The 17,952-nt window shown below is 37.1% G+C and overlaps 1 protein-coding gene across 3 annotated transcripts in view; it reads right to left on the minus strand.

The window, feature by feature from the left end:
* DNAJB4 (DnaJ heat shock protein family (Hsp40) member B4) overlaps positions 1-17,952 on the minus strand; it is a 37,760-nt gene that overhangs the window by 12,066 nt on the left and 7,742 nt on the right. Inside the window, exon 2 of one of the 3 annotated variants that reach the window (XM_030825148.1) lies at positions 304-545. The exons of the other annotated variants lie outside the window; for them this stretch is intronic. Coding sequence (XP_030681008.1) covers positions 304-514 — 211 coding nt within the window. The 5' untranslated portion in view covers positions 515-545. The remainder of the gene's footprint in view (positions 1-303; positions 546-17,952) is intronic. 3 annotated transcript variants of the gene reach the window in all.

Below are 17,952 nucleotides of genomic sequence, written 5' to 3' on the forward strand. Positions count from 1 at the left end.
GTTTATTTTAAAATATACATTGTTAACATTGTAAGTCTAATGATAAAATATGTATAATACAAAATGCTAAAATAAAAAAGGCAAACAAGGACATTTCATTCATAGCTCTGCAATACTCATTCATGTGATCAGAGGTGAAACCTTGTTATTATCCATTATTTGTCCTTCTACTTTTGATACGACTGAGAATCCAATTTAAGGATAACCACAAGCTGAGAGAGAAGGGAAAAAGGCTGGGAGAGAGAGAGAAAGAGAAAAAGAGACAGAGCTGAAGAGACAGAAAGATATACAGAGAATACTTACCTTCCTCCCCAAACTGATCATATATTTCTCTCTTTTTAGGATCACTCAATACTTCATAAGCTTCTGCGACCTCTTTAAATTTTTCCTCTGCCTGAGGAGATTTGTTCTTGTCCGGATGAAATTTGAGGGCTTGTTTTCGGTAAGCCTTTTTAATATCTTCATCTGAAGCTCCTTTCTCAATTCCCAAAATGCAATAATAGTCTTTCCCCATTTCGAATGCCTTGAAATTAACTTAGATTTCCCTTTGTAAAAGAAAACAGCGTCCCCAGTCTTAGCAACAGATTTAAGAAAAATAAACCAAGCTGGGTATTTTAAAAGTTAATCAGCAATTCAGCTAGCTGTCTTAGGGCAGCAAGCAGACAGTGTCTCTGTATTCAATCCTTCCCCAACGGCTCACTTACAGATAAATATACACTACACAGGAGACAGCCTCCTTCTAGATCCTCCCATTTTCACTACGTGTCTCTGTACTTTCTAGAACAGCAAATGCTACAGGACGTCACTTTCCCAGCTGCCTCTAGTCAAAGTACTGAGCTATGTTTTCTCCTCCTCCACGATTAACTATTCATTTTCCAACTGGCTCTACCATCTTTATTTCCTAATTAAACAGGACAAATGGGTTAACATGCCAATATTTCAACAAAGAATGTCACAACTATATATTTATGTACTCCATACTAGGTGAAAAATCATTACAGTCATTAAACACGCTATGTTAAAAGAAGTTAAAATTAATATACAGCTAAAAGGAACGACAACTCTAAGTATTTTTTAATTTTAAGCTATTTGTCTGTTTAAGTATATAATACTAAAATGTGAGTTATTTAAAATAGGATTTTCAAGTAATTTACATCGTCTTCAAAATTCCTGGGGTCTATCAATCAGAAATACCAGAAAGTTTGTGTACTAGTTTCACACTGTTAATAGAGTATAATAAAATTCAAATGCATTATTTTAAAATAAGTAAAGGATTTAAACATAATTTTAGCTAACTAGTTATTTCTAGTATACATGAGTTCATAGTTCTGGCAAACAAATATTTATTTTTGAAATTTTAGTATCTGAACTTAGTTACTTCAACTAAACTAAAACTGAATTAGGTCCCTGCCACCCCTCAACCCCCGTCCCCCGCAGCCGCCCCACAGGGTCCCTATTTAAAGAACTTTGGTGCTGCAGGAAAGCTAGAACAAAGTATCAGGTTACAGACAGTACATACTCATGTTCCTTACAAGACTTAAGTGCAACTGGATCAATGTAAAATTTGGATATGCCACTTAAGGGGCAGTAATATGAGAAATATTTTTTCTTTCAAAAACACATTTCCCTAATTATATATTCATTGTTGGAGATTTTGGAAAACACAGAAAAAAGTTTTAAAAAATCTCCCTATAATACTATTTTAGGTAATCCCTGTTAAATATTACTGTATTTACTTCTAATCCTGTTTTCTATAAATATTCATGGTTATTTGCTGTAGTTTTATAATTTTTTGTTAACAAAGTTAGATCATAGCATTTATATACCCTTTTGATGCCTGCTTTTGAAAGTATAACATATTTTGGGTATTTATGAGACATTTTCTATGTATATAACTCATCTTTTCTCCTGTATGGTTTTCTCATCTTTTAAAAAATGTTCCCATTTCTATTAGAGAGGTAAATAAGAAAATGTCAAAAGAATTGCACATGGTCCAAATAAAATGTTAAAAAACCTTTATGAGGAAAGGAAAATGTACATATATGTTTAGAATATAATAAAGGGTAATAATCATGTGTTAACCTTTAAAGAAATGAGAACGCCTACTCTATATGCCAAGCAATGATGATTCAGCAATTCTTTCTGAATGTTCATCTTTGTGCATTTTGACAGCTATGATTTTCTACTCTTCAAAATTCTCTACTTTAAAAACACCATGACATTAGAAATGTATAACATTGATCTACCTACCTGTAGGTTACAGAGGTTTGTCAGCTATTTATCAATTTTTTTAGCCTCACCAGGAAATACTCAATGTCAAAAGGTACTTTCAAATCCAAAAAACTTGGTGAAAAATGCTAATATCCAAAGTCACCTTAAGACTCCCAGTTTTAAAAAGCATATTGCCAAACTGAAATCCAGTGCAAGGATCAGTATCACATAGAGTAAAAACATAATAAAAAAAATCACCTATTACAAAATTCATTTCCAAGGGAGTTCCTTTAAATATTCATTACCAAAGGAATGGTGACTTTACTGTTTAACAACCGGAAATTGTTCTGGTGGGTAGTGTTTGCAGAAAAAAAAAATAGATACTTAGTTGATTCAATCATTTTCAGAGAGCTAGGAATATTATCAAAACTTGACACAGTAATTATTTTAGAGAACCTGAAGACCAGGTCTTTCATATTTGTGAGAAATTATATATTAACAGACGGAAAGAAATCTGGCTCCCTAGACACTGAAAAGGGTGAAAAGGGATTTTCACATTTCTTTAAATATCACACACACATAAGAATCATAATAGTAAAGTTGAAAAGCAAGAATTCACCTCAACTTTGACATTTCAAGTTAATAAGTAAGCAAATATAATTGTGATTTACGACTATTAATACAACAATCTGGCTAGCTTTTGGTAAAATGAGCAGATACTTGCACACTTATACCTTTGTAAAGCTTTGTAAATAATTCAAACATTTGGCAATAGTAAAAGCCACTAAATATTATTTTAATAGCTCTATAAATACCACACCTGGAAATTTATCCTTAGAAAATAATTTAAAGACAATAATTATATTTACAAATATACCCATTGCAAATAGATGAAATAGGGTAAAACATCAAGATGATCATCATTAAAAGTACATAGTACTTTGGAGATATTTTACCCTTATATTCACTTTTTCAGACTGAAATGTCTTCTCTACTACTTAGGAGTTGAAAATCCGTTATACAATACAATCACTTTACATTAAATCTTGGTCATCCAAGTTTGTATGATATGAATGCGGCAATTTTGGGGCGGGGGGTGGGATTGTCATTCCTCCTAATAATTATGACAAAAACAGGAAGAGTATGTAAAAGGGAGAGTAGTGGTAGCCTGTAGGGGAAATGGAACAGAAAAGAGCTGAGATCAAAGCTTATTTAATAAAAGTAAAATAAGTAAAAGCTTATTTATTTTAAAGGTTAAAATAAAACAAAAAAAACATAGAACTATTCTATCTGAAATATTTAGAAATCACATAAATGCCTGCTTATTTGATGTTATAGGTTACATGTATGTGTGACGGAAAGTTTGAAGAGAACAAAAACTAGCTTGAGTTAGTAACTGACATACATTTTTTCCCTTAAAACTAAAGAATGCTGCATTTTTAACAAAGATATAAAAATTAGCACTTGCATTTTTAAATTTTTACTTTACTACTCAAACATTGGTAAGATTATTTCATGAAAACACAATTCTCTTCCCTTTATTGAAAGAAAACTACAGTCAGGTGAGGTGGCTCATGCCTGTAATCCCAGCACATTGGGAGGCCAAGGCAGGAAGATCACTTGAGCTCAGGAGTTCAAGACCAGCCTGGGCAACATAATGAGACCTTATCTCTACTAAAAACTAATTTTTTTAAAAAATGGAAATTAAGATAGCATTTTAACCACAAAAAACAAAGTATAATTTGTTATTCAGTTGATGTCATCTTCATCTTCTACTTTGACTTTATTCATATATAATAAAAAACAAGTTTTCTTTTTCCAACTCAACAAATCATTTCTCAGTTTATAATAAAATAGTACAGAAGAAGATAAAATGCCATGAGTCTCAGAATAAATTACATCAAAATTCAGATCATCACTTAAATGCTGGAGGACAAATGACTTCTCATATTTTACCAATGCACCTGTGAAAAACTTTTCCTGGCAATATTTAATTCTTAAATAGGTCACATTTAGTCCTAAAATTTCTTTTTTTTTTTTTCTTTTTTGAGATGGTGCTTGCTCTATCACCCAGGCTGCAGTGAAGTGGCACAGTCATAGCTCACTGCACCCTTGAACTCCTAGGCTCAAGTGATCCTGCTGCCTCAGCCTCTCGAGTAGTTGGGACTACAGGCCAATGCAACATCTGGCTTATTTTAATTTTCTATAGAGACCAGGTCTCACTATGTTGCCCAGACTAGTCTCCAACTCCTGAGCTCAAACAATGCTCCTGCCTTGACCTCCCAAGATCCTGGGATTACAGGCATAAACCAGGGTGCTTGGACCCTGAAATTTCTTTCTTTCTTTTCTTTCTTTCTTTTTTCTTCCTTTCCGTCCTTCCTTCCTTCCTTCCTTGCTTCCTTCCTTCCTTCCTTCTTTCTTTCTTTTCTTTCTTTCTTTCTTTTTGAGACAGGGTCTCACTCTATCGCCCAGGCTGGACCAGAATGGAGTGCAGTGGCACAATCTCGGCTCACTGCAACCTCTGCCTCCCGGGTTTTAAGAAATCTCTGCTTCAGCCTCCCGAATAGCTGGGATTACAGGTGCGTGCCACCACGCCCAGCTAATTTTTTTGTATTTTTAGTAGAGACGAGGTTTTGCCATCTTGGCCAGGCTGGTCTTGAACTCTTGACCTCGTGATTCACCTGCCTCGGCCTCCTATAGTGCTGGGATTACAGGCATGAGCCACCACGCCCAGCCATGAAATTTCTTAGTGATTCATATTAGAAAATTATGACCTCCATTCCCCAATACTTCCTGTCCAAGAATAAGCAAATAAACTGAGGCTCTTTTAAACTCTGTTAACAGTGCTTTAGATATTTGAATATATAACCTCAGAGTATGTAAAAGTGATTACATTTGCCGAGGTGACACCCAGGGAATATTCATAATATAGTGGTTAAAAGCACAGATTTTGGAGCTGGAGTGCCTGGTTAGAATCCTGGTAACACTACTATAGCTGTAAGACCTTGGACTTAAATCTCTCTGACCTCAGCTTCCTCATCTGTCAAACAGAGTTAACTCTGTTAACTGTTAAGCTGGTAACATTAATACCAATTTAGGACTGTTGTGAGGATTAAATGCGATCAATGTGTGATACTTAAATGTGACTGGCACGTAGTGAGGACTACCAAAGTGTTAGCTACTCTTATCATGATGATGATCTCATATGAACTTGAAAAATTTTTTTCCAGGAAAATTACTATACCATATGTATAACAAAATGTTATTTATAAGCATACATGCACACACACTCACACAGCTGTCCAACTGGTATTTCTAAATATTCCTGTTAATATTTGCTACTCATTCATGTTGATTTTGTTAAAATTTAAAATCATTAAAACTTCCCATAGGTAGCATTCATTGTATTTCAATTCCAATATTTATATTCTTAAAGTATATATCTTTGATTTTGGAATCAGAAGATCTGTCCAGCCTTAATATCTGTCGATGCCTCACATATCTCAGTCGTACCAAATTACTTGAAAATTATCTCGGGGAAACCGTTATTTATCAATTCCTCTTAGAGGGCTAGCACAAAAGAATAAAGACACAATTCCTCTTAGAGGGCTAGCACAAAAGAATAAAGACTTAAAAATCTGAATACTTAGGCCGGGCACGGTGGCTCACGCTTGTAATCCCAGCACTTTGGGAGGCCGAGGCAGGAGGATCACGAGGTCAGGAGATCGAGACCACAGTGAAACCCCGTCTCTACTAAAAATACAAAAATTAGCCGGGCGTGGTGGCGGGCACCTGTAGTCCCAGCTACTCGGAGAGGCTGAGGCAGGAGAATGGTGTGAACCCGGGAGGCGGAGCTTGCAGTGAGCCAAGATCGCGCCACTGCACTCCAGCCTGGGCGACAGAGCGAGACTCCATCTCAAAAAAAAAAAAAAAAAAAAAAAAAAAATCTGAATACTTGGTTTCTAATCTCAGTTCTCCCACTTAACAGGTGAGTAACTTAGATAAATCATTTAAATTCTCTGAATACCTAACTCACAAAGATTAGTGTAAGTGTCAGATAATACATGTGACAGCACTACAATTTATATGACACCTACATATACATTATTTTCAGTATTTTAAGCTATATAAACTATTTTGCTACCACTTGGATGTCTATTGACCAATAGTCTCCTTTGACTCAGGAAGTTTTACTTGGCATAAAGCATTAACTACCAGATTCACCCCCAAAGGAGTCTGGCATCCCCCAATATCTTGCCTCTTGCCAAGTTCCCTTTTCAGACCTTTATCTCTGAATTTTACTATCTTCTCAGTGTTTAAAAAAAAAAAAAAAAACCTGTTCTATGCCTTCCCTGTAATAACATTTATATAATACTTTACAGTTTATAAAATACTTCCATATGCTTTCTCACATACTTCTGATACTCGTGATTTCAAAGAGCTTTTCTATAGCTATAGTCTAATAATGAGCTAAGATATTCTTGACAATACTTAAACATACACTGTTCCAATATTTACATAAAACTAGAGGGTACTGGGCTTTGTCTATCCTAATGTTTCACCTGTTTTTAAGATAATATCTAAATAGTTATATAAAATCAAATTATTGGCCTTTTAATAATGGACTATATCTTACCACTACACATTATACTTTCCTAAAAAAGCAGTAAGCACTAAGAGGTATCATTACCATAGATTGCTGTAGAGCAAATGCTTGATGTAAGTTTGGAACTCAGACCCCCAATTCTCATTCCTGTGAAAAGGTTCCAGAGCATAATAATTACAATACCTATTAATTTTGTGATGGCTACAAATGCAACTTTGTCTTTAGGGGGAAAATAGGGAAATTTTTATTTATTTATTGTGTGTGTGTGTTGCCAAGATACAGACCCATAAAATCTATTTATTTATTTATTTAGAGACAGGGTCTCACTCTGTTGCCCAGGCTGACTTTGTGTTCTTGATCTCACAATCTCAGCTCACTGCAGCCTCGACCTCCTGAGCTCAAGCGATTTTCCCACCTCAGCCCCCTGAGTAGCTAGGACTACAGGCATGCCACCAGGCCTGGCTAATTTTTCTATTTTTAGTACAGACGAGGTTTCACCATGTTGCCCAGGCTGGTCTAGAACTCCTGGGCTCAAGCGATCCACCCACTTTGGTGTCCCACAGTGCTGAGATTACAGGTCTGAGCCACCGCGCTCAGCTGAGAAATTTTAAAGAGATTCGCTTCTTACCTTATCTATGTTACAAGCTGAAAGACATAAACTTAAGGCAAGTGTCTTTAAGACATTAAGCCCTATCCATTTAAGCTTAAATTGTTTTAGAAATCCTACTTCCCCATGCCCCTTACCTGTAAATGTCCTTTTTTAGGCAATGACAGTAGGTTGGATTCATTATATTTGGAATTTGTCAATAGTATCTGACTGTCCATTTTATAGTATTTGATGGGTACACAAACTGTTTAAAAAGGTGGTTATCATAGTGCACATTTTACACGAAGTATTTCAATCACTCAGCAAATATTTATGGAGTGTTTATTTTGTGTCACACACTATTTTAGGTGCTGTTAACTAGATAGACATTATCCTTGCTCTTATTCAACTCATATTTTAGAGGGGGGAAGACAAACAATAAAAAGTTAGTAACGAAATGAGATCGTTTTAAGAGCTTTAAAGATAGTAAAACAGAGGCCGGTGCGGTGGCTCACGCCTGTAATCCCAGCACTTTCGGAAGCTAAGGACTGCAGATCACTTGAGGCCAGGAGTTCAAGACCAGCCAACATGGTAAAACCCCATCTCTACAAAAAATACAAAAATTAGCTGGGTGTGGTGGCGCGCACCTGTGGTCCTAGCTACTCAGGAGGCTGAGGTGAAAGGATCATTTGGGCCTGGGAGGTGGAGGTTGCAGTGGGCCAAGATCACACCACTATACTCCAAACTGGGTTACAGAGGGAGACTCTGTCTCAAAAAGAAGAAAAAAAAAGTTAATTATTATCCTCAACTTGGGCTGGAGTGGTGGGGATAGGAAAGACTTCAGAACAGAAAAATGTGAGCAAAGTCATGAAAGACTGATAAATTTTGAAAGAGAAAGGGAGAATTTGCAATTTGGATCAGGAACACAAAGCCAAGAAGCAAAAGAGCATAAAATCTATTTGATACAGCAAAAACACTGGTGAGATTAATGCATGCAAATTAGGAAGGCTTGCCCTAGGAAGCTGGCAGAAAATAAGTTACGGTCAGATTGTTCAAAGTTTTTTTTATGGAGACAGGGTTTTACTGTCACCGAGGCTGCAGTGCAGTGGCACTGACACAGATTGCTGCAGCCATGATCTCTCCTGGGCTCAGCCTCCCAAGTAACTGGTATTACAGGCTCACACCACCACCACATCTTGCTAAAATATAGATAGATAGATAGATAGATAGATAGATAGATAGATAGATAGATAGATAGATAGATAGAATTTTTTTTTTTTTTTTTTTTTTTTTTGTAGAGACAGGTTCTCACTATGTTTGCCAGGCTGGTCTCAAACTCCTGGGCTCAAGCAATCCTCCCATCTCAACCTCCCAGTGTTGGGATTACAGGCGTGAGCAACTGCACCCAGCTGAAAGTTTTTAATGTCACACTTGATGACTGCTCTTTCATGCTCTTCAAAAAGCACTAATTCAATAGTTTGGTCTTTGAAAAAAAATTACTTGAAGAGGTTGCTTCATTTCTTAAGTGTCCATTTATTTCCAAACCAGTGAAATTACTTTTCTGGTTGTCAGTAAAGGGTTCTTAACAAAGTTTCATTAATAATTTGTAAGCTTCCTGGCCAGGCGCTGTGGCTCACGCCTGTGGTTCCGGCTACTCTAGAGGCTGAGGCAGGAGCATCACTTGAGCCCAGGAGATCAAGGTTGCAGTGAGCCATGATCACAGTTCACCCGGGTGACAGAGGGAGATCCTGTCTCAAATAATAATAATTTGTAAGCCTCCAAGAGCACCAACATAAGATGGCAAATTAACTTAAAATGGTTGGAAGAACAATTTTAGTCATAATTCTCTGTGTACTATTGTCTGTATCATCAAAATTTCCATTTTATCTCTACAGTAATATTAGTAATTCCCCAAGCTTTCAAATATTGATACTGTGTCATGGCTTGGTTTTATACTTTCCCTGAATGAAGCACTATAATATATACATTTAATTTTTTTGTCTAGTGGTCTTTAAAACAAGATTTTAAATTAAGTTTAAAAAATTAAAAAGTACATGCCTTTCAAAAAATAAGAAAATAAAATTGCTTTAAATGTATAGAAATTACTAGATTTGGAGACACCCAGGGATCAGACATATTTTATACTTAAAAAAATAAATCAGCCAGGTGCAGTAGCTCACACCTGTAATCCCAGCACTTTAGAAGCACGAGGTGAGAGGATCACTTGAGCCCAGGAGTTTGAGACTAGCTTGGGCAATGAAGTGAGAATTCCATCCCTACAAAAAATTTACAAATTAGCCAGGCATGGTGGCATGTGCCTGTAGTCCCAGATACTCAGGAGGCTCAGGCAGGGGGATGGCTGGGGTCCAGGTGGTCAAGGCTGCAGGTGAGACGTCAGCATGCCACTGTATTCAAACCTGAGTGACAGAGTAAGACCCTGTATCCAAAAAATATATATATCATTTCCTTTTTTGGGGAGTATAGAACTTATTCTAACTGGGATGAATAAAATATTCAAGCAACAACTAGCCCTTCTTTGTTACCCTCTTTTACAGTAAGTCCTTGAAAGCTTGCTAATGACTAGTGAATGTAAAGTGAGCTAATATACTTTCCTGGCATTTTGAAATAATTTAAAATAAAGAGTTTTTTTTGTTTTGTTTTGTTTTTTGAGACAGAATCTCACTCTGTTGCCCAGGCTGGAGTGCAATGGCACAGTCCGGGCTCACTGTAACCTCCGCCTCCTGGGTTCAAATGATTCTCCTATTTCAGTCTCCCAAGTAGCTGGGACTACAGGCACGTGCCACCACACCCGGCTAATTTAAAATAAAGTGTTCTTTACACTGATTTGAAACACTGAGTTAGGCCCAGGGTGATAGCTAACACCTGTAATCCCAGTACCTTAGGGAGCCAAGGCAAAAGGATCACTTGAGTCTAGGAGTTCAAGACCAGCTGAGCAACATAGTGAGACCTCGTATCTACAAAAAATAAAACAGATTAGCCAGATGTGGTGGCATGCATCTGTAGTCCTAGCTACTTGGGAGGCTGAGGCAGGAGGATCACTTGAGCCCAGGGAGATGAGGCTGCAATGAGCCATGATCACGATGCCTGCACTTCAAGCCTGGGCAACAGAGCAAGACTGTCTCAAAACCAAAACACAAAACCAAAAACACTGTATTAGCCAAAAAATTTAAAAAAGTGCTAGAGTTTCTACATCATTTTAAATGGGTCTTGATAAACTAATATTTCATTATAACACTTTGCTTGTGTTGAAAGATCACACTATTTAGACCAGTGCTGTCCAACAGAAATATAAAGCAAGCTACAAATGCAAGCCACATTTCCAGAAACCGTATTTTCTAAAGTAAAAAGAAACGTGAAATTAATTTTAATAATGTATTTTATTTAACCTAGTAAATCCAAAATATTATCATTGCAGCATATAATCAAAATACAAATTATCAATGAAATACTTTACATTATTTTTTGTACTAAATATTTGAAATACAGCATGTATTTTACACTTTGACCTCAATTCAGATAGGTACATTTCAGTAGCTTAAGAGCCTCATGTGGCTAGTGGCTACTGTGTTGGACAGTGCATATCTAGTGGTTTCTTCTAGTCAGCAGTGCTATAATCCAATTTTTCAGAAATCTCAGCCTGTGAATCTCAGCCCAAGTATACCACACATACATACCTCTCACATGCACATTTAGGGTAAATAAAGTCTTAACAGGTGAACTCTATTTTACTTATAAAATAGTATTACATTGTTCATCTGTATAAATGATATGAGAATTTTTTTCAAAATAATACTTTACACTTAAGGTAGCAGGAATGGATTTACACATGCTCAGCTGACATATACTTTCACAATGTTTAATTGTAAAAGCAACACTTGGAAATGAGGAATCTACGTGATTTTCACTTTTATCTTTTCTGAAATGTCTCTTCTCATACTCTTTTCTTATATGTGGTCTGAGACGTCATCTTAACTGGCTCATTAGAAAAAGGAGTAGTTTAAAAAAAAAAAAGAGAGTAGTTTAAGGAGTACAGAGAAAAAAATGTCTGTAGCCCAAGAGATAAGGCAGGAGGAGAGGATATGCAGCTGTTTCACTGAACTATTAGGCTCTTAGCCAAGACTGCAACAAACTGATTATTTAGCAAGTTTGTTCAGCTAATTGTTTACAATTCTCAAATAATTTTTTTTTTTTTTTGAGACAGTCTTGCTCTGTCACCCAGGCTAGAGTGCAGTGGTTTGATTATGGCTCACTGCAGTCTCAGCCTCCGGGGCTCAAGCAATCCTCCCAACTCAGCCTCCCAAATAGCTGGCACTACAGGCATGTGCCACCATGCCTAGCTATTTTTTCTTTTGTAGAGATAGCGTCTCCCTATTTTGCTCAGGCTAGTCTTGAACTCCTGGGCTCAAGCTATCTTCCCACTTCAGCCTCCCAAAGTGCTAGGATTACAGGTGTGAGCCATTGTGCCTGGCCTCTCAAACGATTTAATTTAAATCAGTACCAAACTTTAACTATGAATTAACTTTATCGTACACTGCATCCATTAAAACATAATCATCAAACCACTGCTACCATGGAGACTTAACTATGATTCAAAGACTTCAATAATGGCTACCAAATATAAGTATTAGAACATTTATATAAATAAGCCAATGTGTCCTATAGTATTTACCAACTACTATAAAATTCAGCCATTGACTACCTAATTCCAAATGCATGAGCTTGAACTATTATAATTGTCTAGAGAAGGATATTTAGAGAAAAAATAGATCTCTAAAATAAATTAACTGTAAATGGATGGGTTTTAATCTTCGAGTTATTAATATTTCAAAAATATAAACTTTTTATTATCTAGGTCAAATCAGCATATCAAGCCAACCATTACTGAGACCCCACTGTGCTATACTGTTACATGTAACATGAAGGATAAAACAGTATAATACATAGTCCCTACCCTTAAGGAGTTTATACTATAAATAGGTCAGGCACGGTGGCTCACGCCTGTATCCCAGGACCTTAGAAGGCCAAGGAGGGTGGATCAATTGAGGTCAGGAGTTCGAGACCAGCCTGGCCAACGTGGTGAAACCCTGTCTCTACTAAAAATACAAAAAAATTAGCCAGATGTGGTGACACAAACTTGTAGTCCCAGCTACTTGGAAGGCTGAGGCAGGAGAATTGCTTAAACCTGGGAGGTGGAGGTTGCAGTGAGCCAAGATCGTTCCACTGCACTCCAGCCTGGGTGACAGAGCAAGACTGTCTCAGAAAAAGAAGAAAAAGGAGTTTATACTATAACTATATAAAGTAATACCTACTGTCTATTGTTGCTTTTGCCAGACAGTGGTAGAGTTTAGTAGTTGCAGCAGAGACTGTATGGCCCACAAGGCCTAAAATAGTTACCGTCTGGCCCTTACCAGGAAATGTTTGCCAACTTCTGCTTTATACAAATTATTCTTCGCTGGAGGCAGAGGAAAGTCTAAATAAAGCACTAAACATGATAAAATTTCATTGCATCTGGCAAACTTTAAAAACTATAGTTTTTACAATAAACACTCATAAATAGGCCGGGCGCGGTGGCTCGAGCCTGTAACCCTAGCACTTTGGGAGGCTGAGGTGGACAGATCACCTGAGGTCAGGAGTTCGAGACCAGCCTGGCCAACATGGTGAAACCCTGTCTCTACTAAAAATACAAAAATTAGCCAGGTGTGGTAGCACATGCCTGTATTCCAGCTACTCGGGAGGCTGAAGCAGGATAATCGCTTGAACCTGGTAGGCAGAGGTTGTAGTGAGCTGAGATCGCGCCACTGCACTCCAGCCTGGGCAACAGAGTGAGACTGCCTCAAAAAAAAAAGAATAAAGGTCAACCTGTTTTTGCTTGTCTGATGGTAAAATAAAACTTATATGCTGATTCTCAACCTGGACATGACTGCTAAAGGGAATATATTAGAATATTTGAAGTGTGAGGTGAGATGCTTATCAAAAAGGGTGGCAAGTGTTTTAAATGGCAGAGAAAGACTGTTTAATAATCATACCTCTGTATTGTTCCCCTTGACCATTCCCATCTAATTCATCGGTCCTGGTCATAAATGATAATGGCTATTTCCCAAAATGAAATTTACCCTGAAGTAGTTGATTCTCATTTGTTATGTTCTGTAAAACCCATAGTTATGTTCTATAAAACATTTGCCATGGTTATGTTCTATAAAGTCATCCCGAATGCTAAATTAGAGAATACTGAGTCACTACACCTAAGGGAAATACAGTGTTAGGTTCCTGCCAGGCTCTGGTCACATTTTCATCAACTGATCAATATATAACCTCTTCTATGTGTATTTCTGTTAAAGATACCTTAATAATATATATTGTTGATTCACTAACATTGAACTCATAGCCAACAGAACTATGACTCATGCCTGAATGAAGGATGCTTACCTAACACTTGAATTTTCTCTGTAAGGCACATCACAGCCTTCCACTATGCTTAGAGGCCATTTTAAATACTAAAGTCACCAATAAAAAAAATAGAAAGCACAAAAATACAAAAATGTGGCACTAAATGGACCATGAAAAGGAGACTTGTTTAAAAGTATGAGAGCTGAAACATGAGGGCAGACCTCATGAACAAGTCAAACTGACTTGTTCAACCTCAGCTAGTTCATTTTGTGTGTGTGCGGAGATGGTGGGAGGGGTTGCACTATGTTGCCCAGGCTGGTCTTGAACTCCTGGCCTCAAGCAATCCTTCTGCCTCAGCCTCCCAAGGTGGTGAGATTACAGATGTGGGCCTCTGTGCAAAGCTCAGCTAGTTCTTAAATATTTTGCCACTCTGAACATGCATATGTCTAAAAATGACCTGGAAAGCATTTCGAGTATTGATTTTGGGGTTACAAATACATTTCGGTGAGTAGGCAAATTCATAACTACAGAATTGACAAATAATGAGAATCAACTGTATAATAGTATCATTACTAAGAATCTTCTGCATTAACCATAATCAGTTGAAAAAATTGTTTTTGAACAACGGTAACATTATTAAGTACACAGGCACCAAAGTTAATACCTTTGAAGTGATATTTGTTATATATAAAGCAAATAGGGTATGCGTGTAAGTGTATTTCCCTCTTCCCTACTCCAGGAGCCCTTCACCTAGTTCACTTCTGCTTTGAGACTCACCCTGTAGTTGGGCTTCTGTGAAGCCCAAACTTGGGTTAGATTCCCCAGACCTTGAGCTCCTACACTTCCCCCCATATCTCCACTGTATTACACATCACCTTACATAACCATCTGTGTGTTTACACCTTATCCACTGGATTGTAACCAGTGGGGTCCTGTTTTATTTCTAGAACAAGGCATTTACAATATATTGCTGTTCAATAAACTTTTACTGAATGAATGAATCACAAAGAGATGAGTAATAACAAGAACCTAAAGTAGGATGGCTATGATATAAACAGACCAACAGGTAGGATTAAGTAGTAAGAAATAGCATCTGTATAATTTGCCCATCAGCTGGATGTAGGGAAGAGGAAGGATTTCAGACTGCCCATTTCTGGATTGACAAAGGTGTGCACAGTTGTGCTACTAATGAAAGTATAGAATATAAGAAGAGTACTTTTGAAGTGTAAAGACAAGTTCTACTGTGAACATTCCTGTAACCTTATTAATAACCCCTTCATCTATGCTAGTTCAATAGTTGGTAAGTTTTGCTGCATAAGACTGCATTCCTAGTTACTTATTTCTCTGGCTAACTACCTCATTAAAATGTAAGATAATATAAGGTAAATTTTATTTAATTTTTGACTCTCCAAAAACCAACACAACAATATTCATTTGAATTGAACGTGGATGAAGACATCCAGGAGATATTCTGAACTACAGCTTGGAAATATTAGTTGGAGACAAATATTTACAAAGGATCCTAATGCAAGTGATATTTTATAGTGTGAAGGAGGAAAAATTTTTGGAAAGAATCAAAGACAGAACTTTGGGATGACCAGCATTTAAGGGGCACATCAATCAACAGGAGACAATAAAAAAGACAGAAGGAACCATCAGAGATCAACTAGGTGAGAATGCTATGGCAGACACTGCTGGTTACATACAAAGAACAATTCATATCTTCTTTCTAGCTAACAGATATTTTCTCCCAGAAATAGAGTAATGAACTCAAGGAAGGTGAGAGCATCCCCCAGTCTCTGGGGGATGGCTCAGGGTTGATTTAAATCAATCACAGTAGTATTTCCTTTGCCAGTGATCACGTAAGGGCAGACATGTGACATGGTTCTAGCCAATGAGATGTAAGAGAGATGTTCTGGGGATTTTCCTCCCTATAAGGAGATATCCACCAAGGAGAAACCCCAGCACTGCATCCTGTTTTTGAATAATGAAATTCTTACAATCCTAAAGGTAGACATCTATGACACAGTGAAAATGGCAGAATACAAAGACAGTAAGAGCCCAACTTGACAGTGTTGCATCTCTAAATCAATCTTGGAACTACCTATCACTGGACTTAAGAGATTCTCTTACTTGGAGCTGAAGGCATCCTGACACCACTAGTGTCCAAAAACCAAGACAGAAACTATTTCATGAAGGATATAGAAAAGTAAAGAAAGATGACAGAAAAGTATCTGTAAGAGTGAGAATTATTTTGGCTTCAGTGGTAATAGTTAATCCTGGTGAGCCCTCAAAAAATATTAACAACGTGCAAGCATTATTCTAAAAACACATGTATCTCATTTAATCTCTCAGAATTCTATGAGGTAGATAGAACTGTGACCAATAAAAGCTAGAATGCAATAAATTGAACATTAAGCGGGAAATGAAAATGAAATAGTAAATTTAAATATTTCTAAAAAGTTGTCTGAAGTAAAGGAGATAGAGTTGTAATAAGGAAAGGATAAAGGAGGTTTTAAGATAGTCCACAGAAGAAGAAACCAATATAGAGGAGGATATTTAAAAACATGTAAGACATATAATAAAAGAAATAATTGCTTAAATGACATCTCAAGGTAGATAAGATTTGATGTGATTTGATACCAAGAGTACCAGTAGATGAGACGTGAATAAAATTAGAGGTGGGCTCTGAGAGCAAAAGGAATTAGACAACGACAATTTATAAATTTGAAAGTAAAAGGACTAGGAAGACCAAGAAGTTCACACACAGTATCAATACTCTGTTTAAAAAGAGAGCGGTGGGGGGACATCCACTGCTAAGGATTCAAAGTAGGGTGTTTGATAAGAATGGTGGTAATTCAGTATGTCAATTATGGAAAATAGGGAAGCAGCTGATCAGAAACAAACAATGACTAAAATCCCACTAAGGACCCAGCTGAAACCAGAATGAATGAAGCTTCATTTATTTACAAATTTTTATTAAGGACCTTTCATATGCCAAGGCACCTTTCTAGGTGCTAGGGATACAGTATGAACAAAAATCCCTGCCTCATTCTCTGTACATTCTAGCGGGGGGAGATATAATAAAAATTTTTAAATACTGTAAGTTGTGTTAGATGGTGATAAAAGCTAAGAAAAATAAAGCAGAAAATGTAAATAAGCGGATTCAAAATTTAGATAGGGTAGCCAGAAATGATTTCAGAGAAAATGATATTCGCACTACAATCTGAAAGGAGAAAAGCTATGCATCCATATGGTAGAACTTATTGGATAGAGGGAAATATTAAACACCAAAGCCTAGAAGTGAGGGAATGCAAGGCATCTTTGAGGAACTGCAAGGTGGCTGAGTCAGAATGATAGAGATGGTGAAGGAGTTGAAAGATGGTCAGAGAAATTAACAGGCGCAATACAGAGGCTTGTAGGCCACTAAAGACTTTGACTTGCATTCTGAGGGAAGATACAAATGCCATTGGAGAGTTTTATGCAGAATGATAGGTCACTTTGATTCTTAACAGCATGGGAAAGACAGTGGGCAAGGGTGGAAGACCAGTAAGAACTGATGGGCACAGTGGCTCAGACCTGTAATCCCAGCACTTTGGAACGCTGAGGCAGGAGGATAGCTTGAGGCCACGAGTTTCAGACTGGCCTGGACAATGTAACGATACTCTGCCTCTACAAAAGATAAAAAATGTCAGCCAGATATGGTGGCACATGCCTGTAACCCTAGCTACTCGGAAGGCCGAGGCAGGACTGCTTGAGCACAGGAGTTTGAGGTTACAGTGAGCTCTGATTATACCACTGCACTCCAGCCTGAGTGACAAAGTGAGACACTGTCTGGGGGGAAAATATATATATATATGTATATATATTATGTATATATATAAAATCTATATGTATATATACACATATATGTAAAATATATGTGTATATATACATATGGCTTAGGATGCCAAAGAGTAAACAAACTCAAAAAAGGTTAAAGAATTTGGCAAGGTCACTGAAGTAGCAATATACATATACATTCAGGTGGTTTGGACCATGATGTAGCAGTGGAGGTGATGAGAAGTGGTGAACTTCTGGATATATTTTAAAGGTAGAGTCAACAGGATTTCCTGGTGAATCAGACAGGGAATGTGAGGAA

The sequence above is a fragment of the Nomascus leucogenys genome, chromosome 12, assembly GCF_006542625.1.
Source record: "Nomascus leucogenys isolate Asia chromosome 12, Asia_NLE_v1, whole genome shotgun sequence".
In the NCBI taxonomy this organism is placed as follows: Eukaryota; Metazoa; Chordata; class Mammalia; order Primates; family Hylobatidae; genus Nomascus; species Nomascus leucogenys.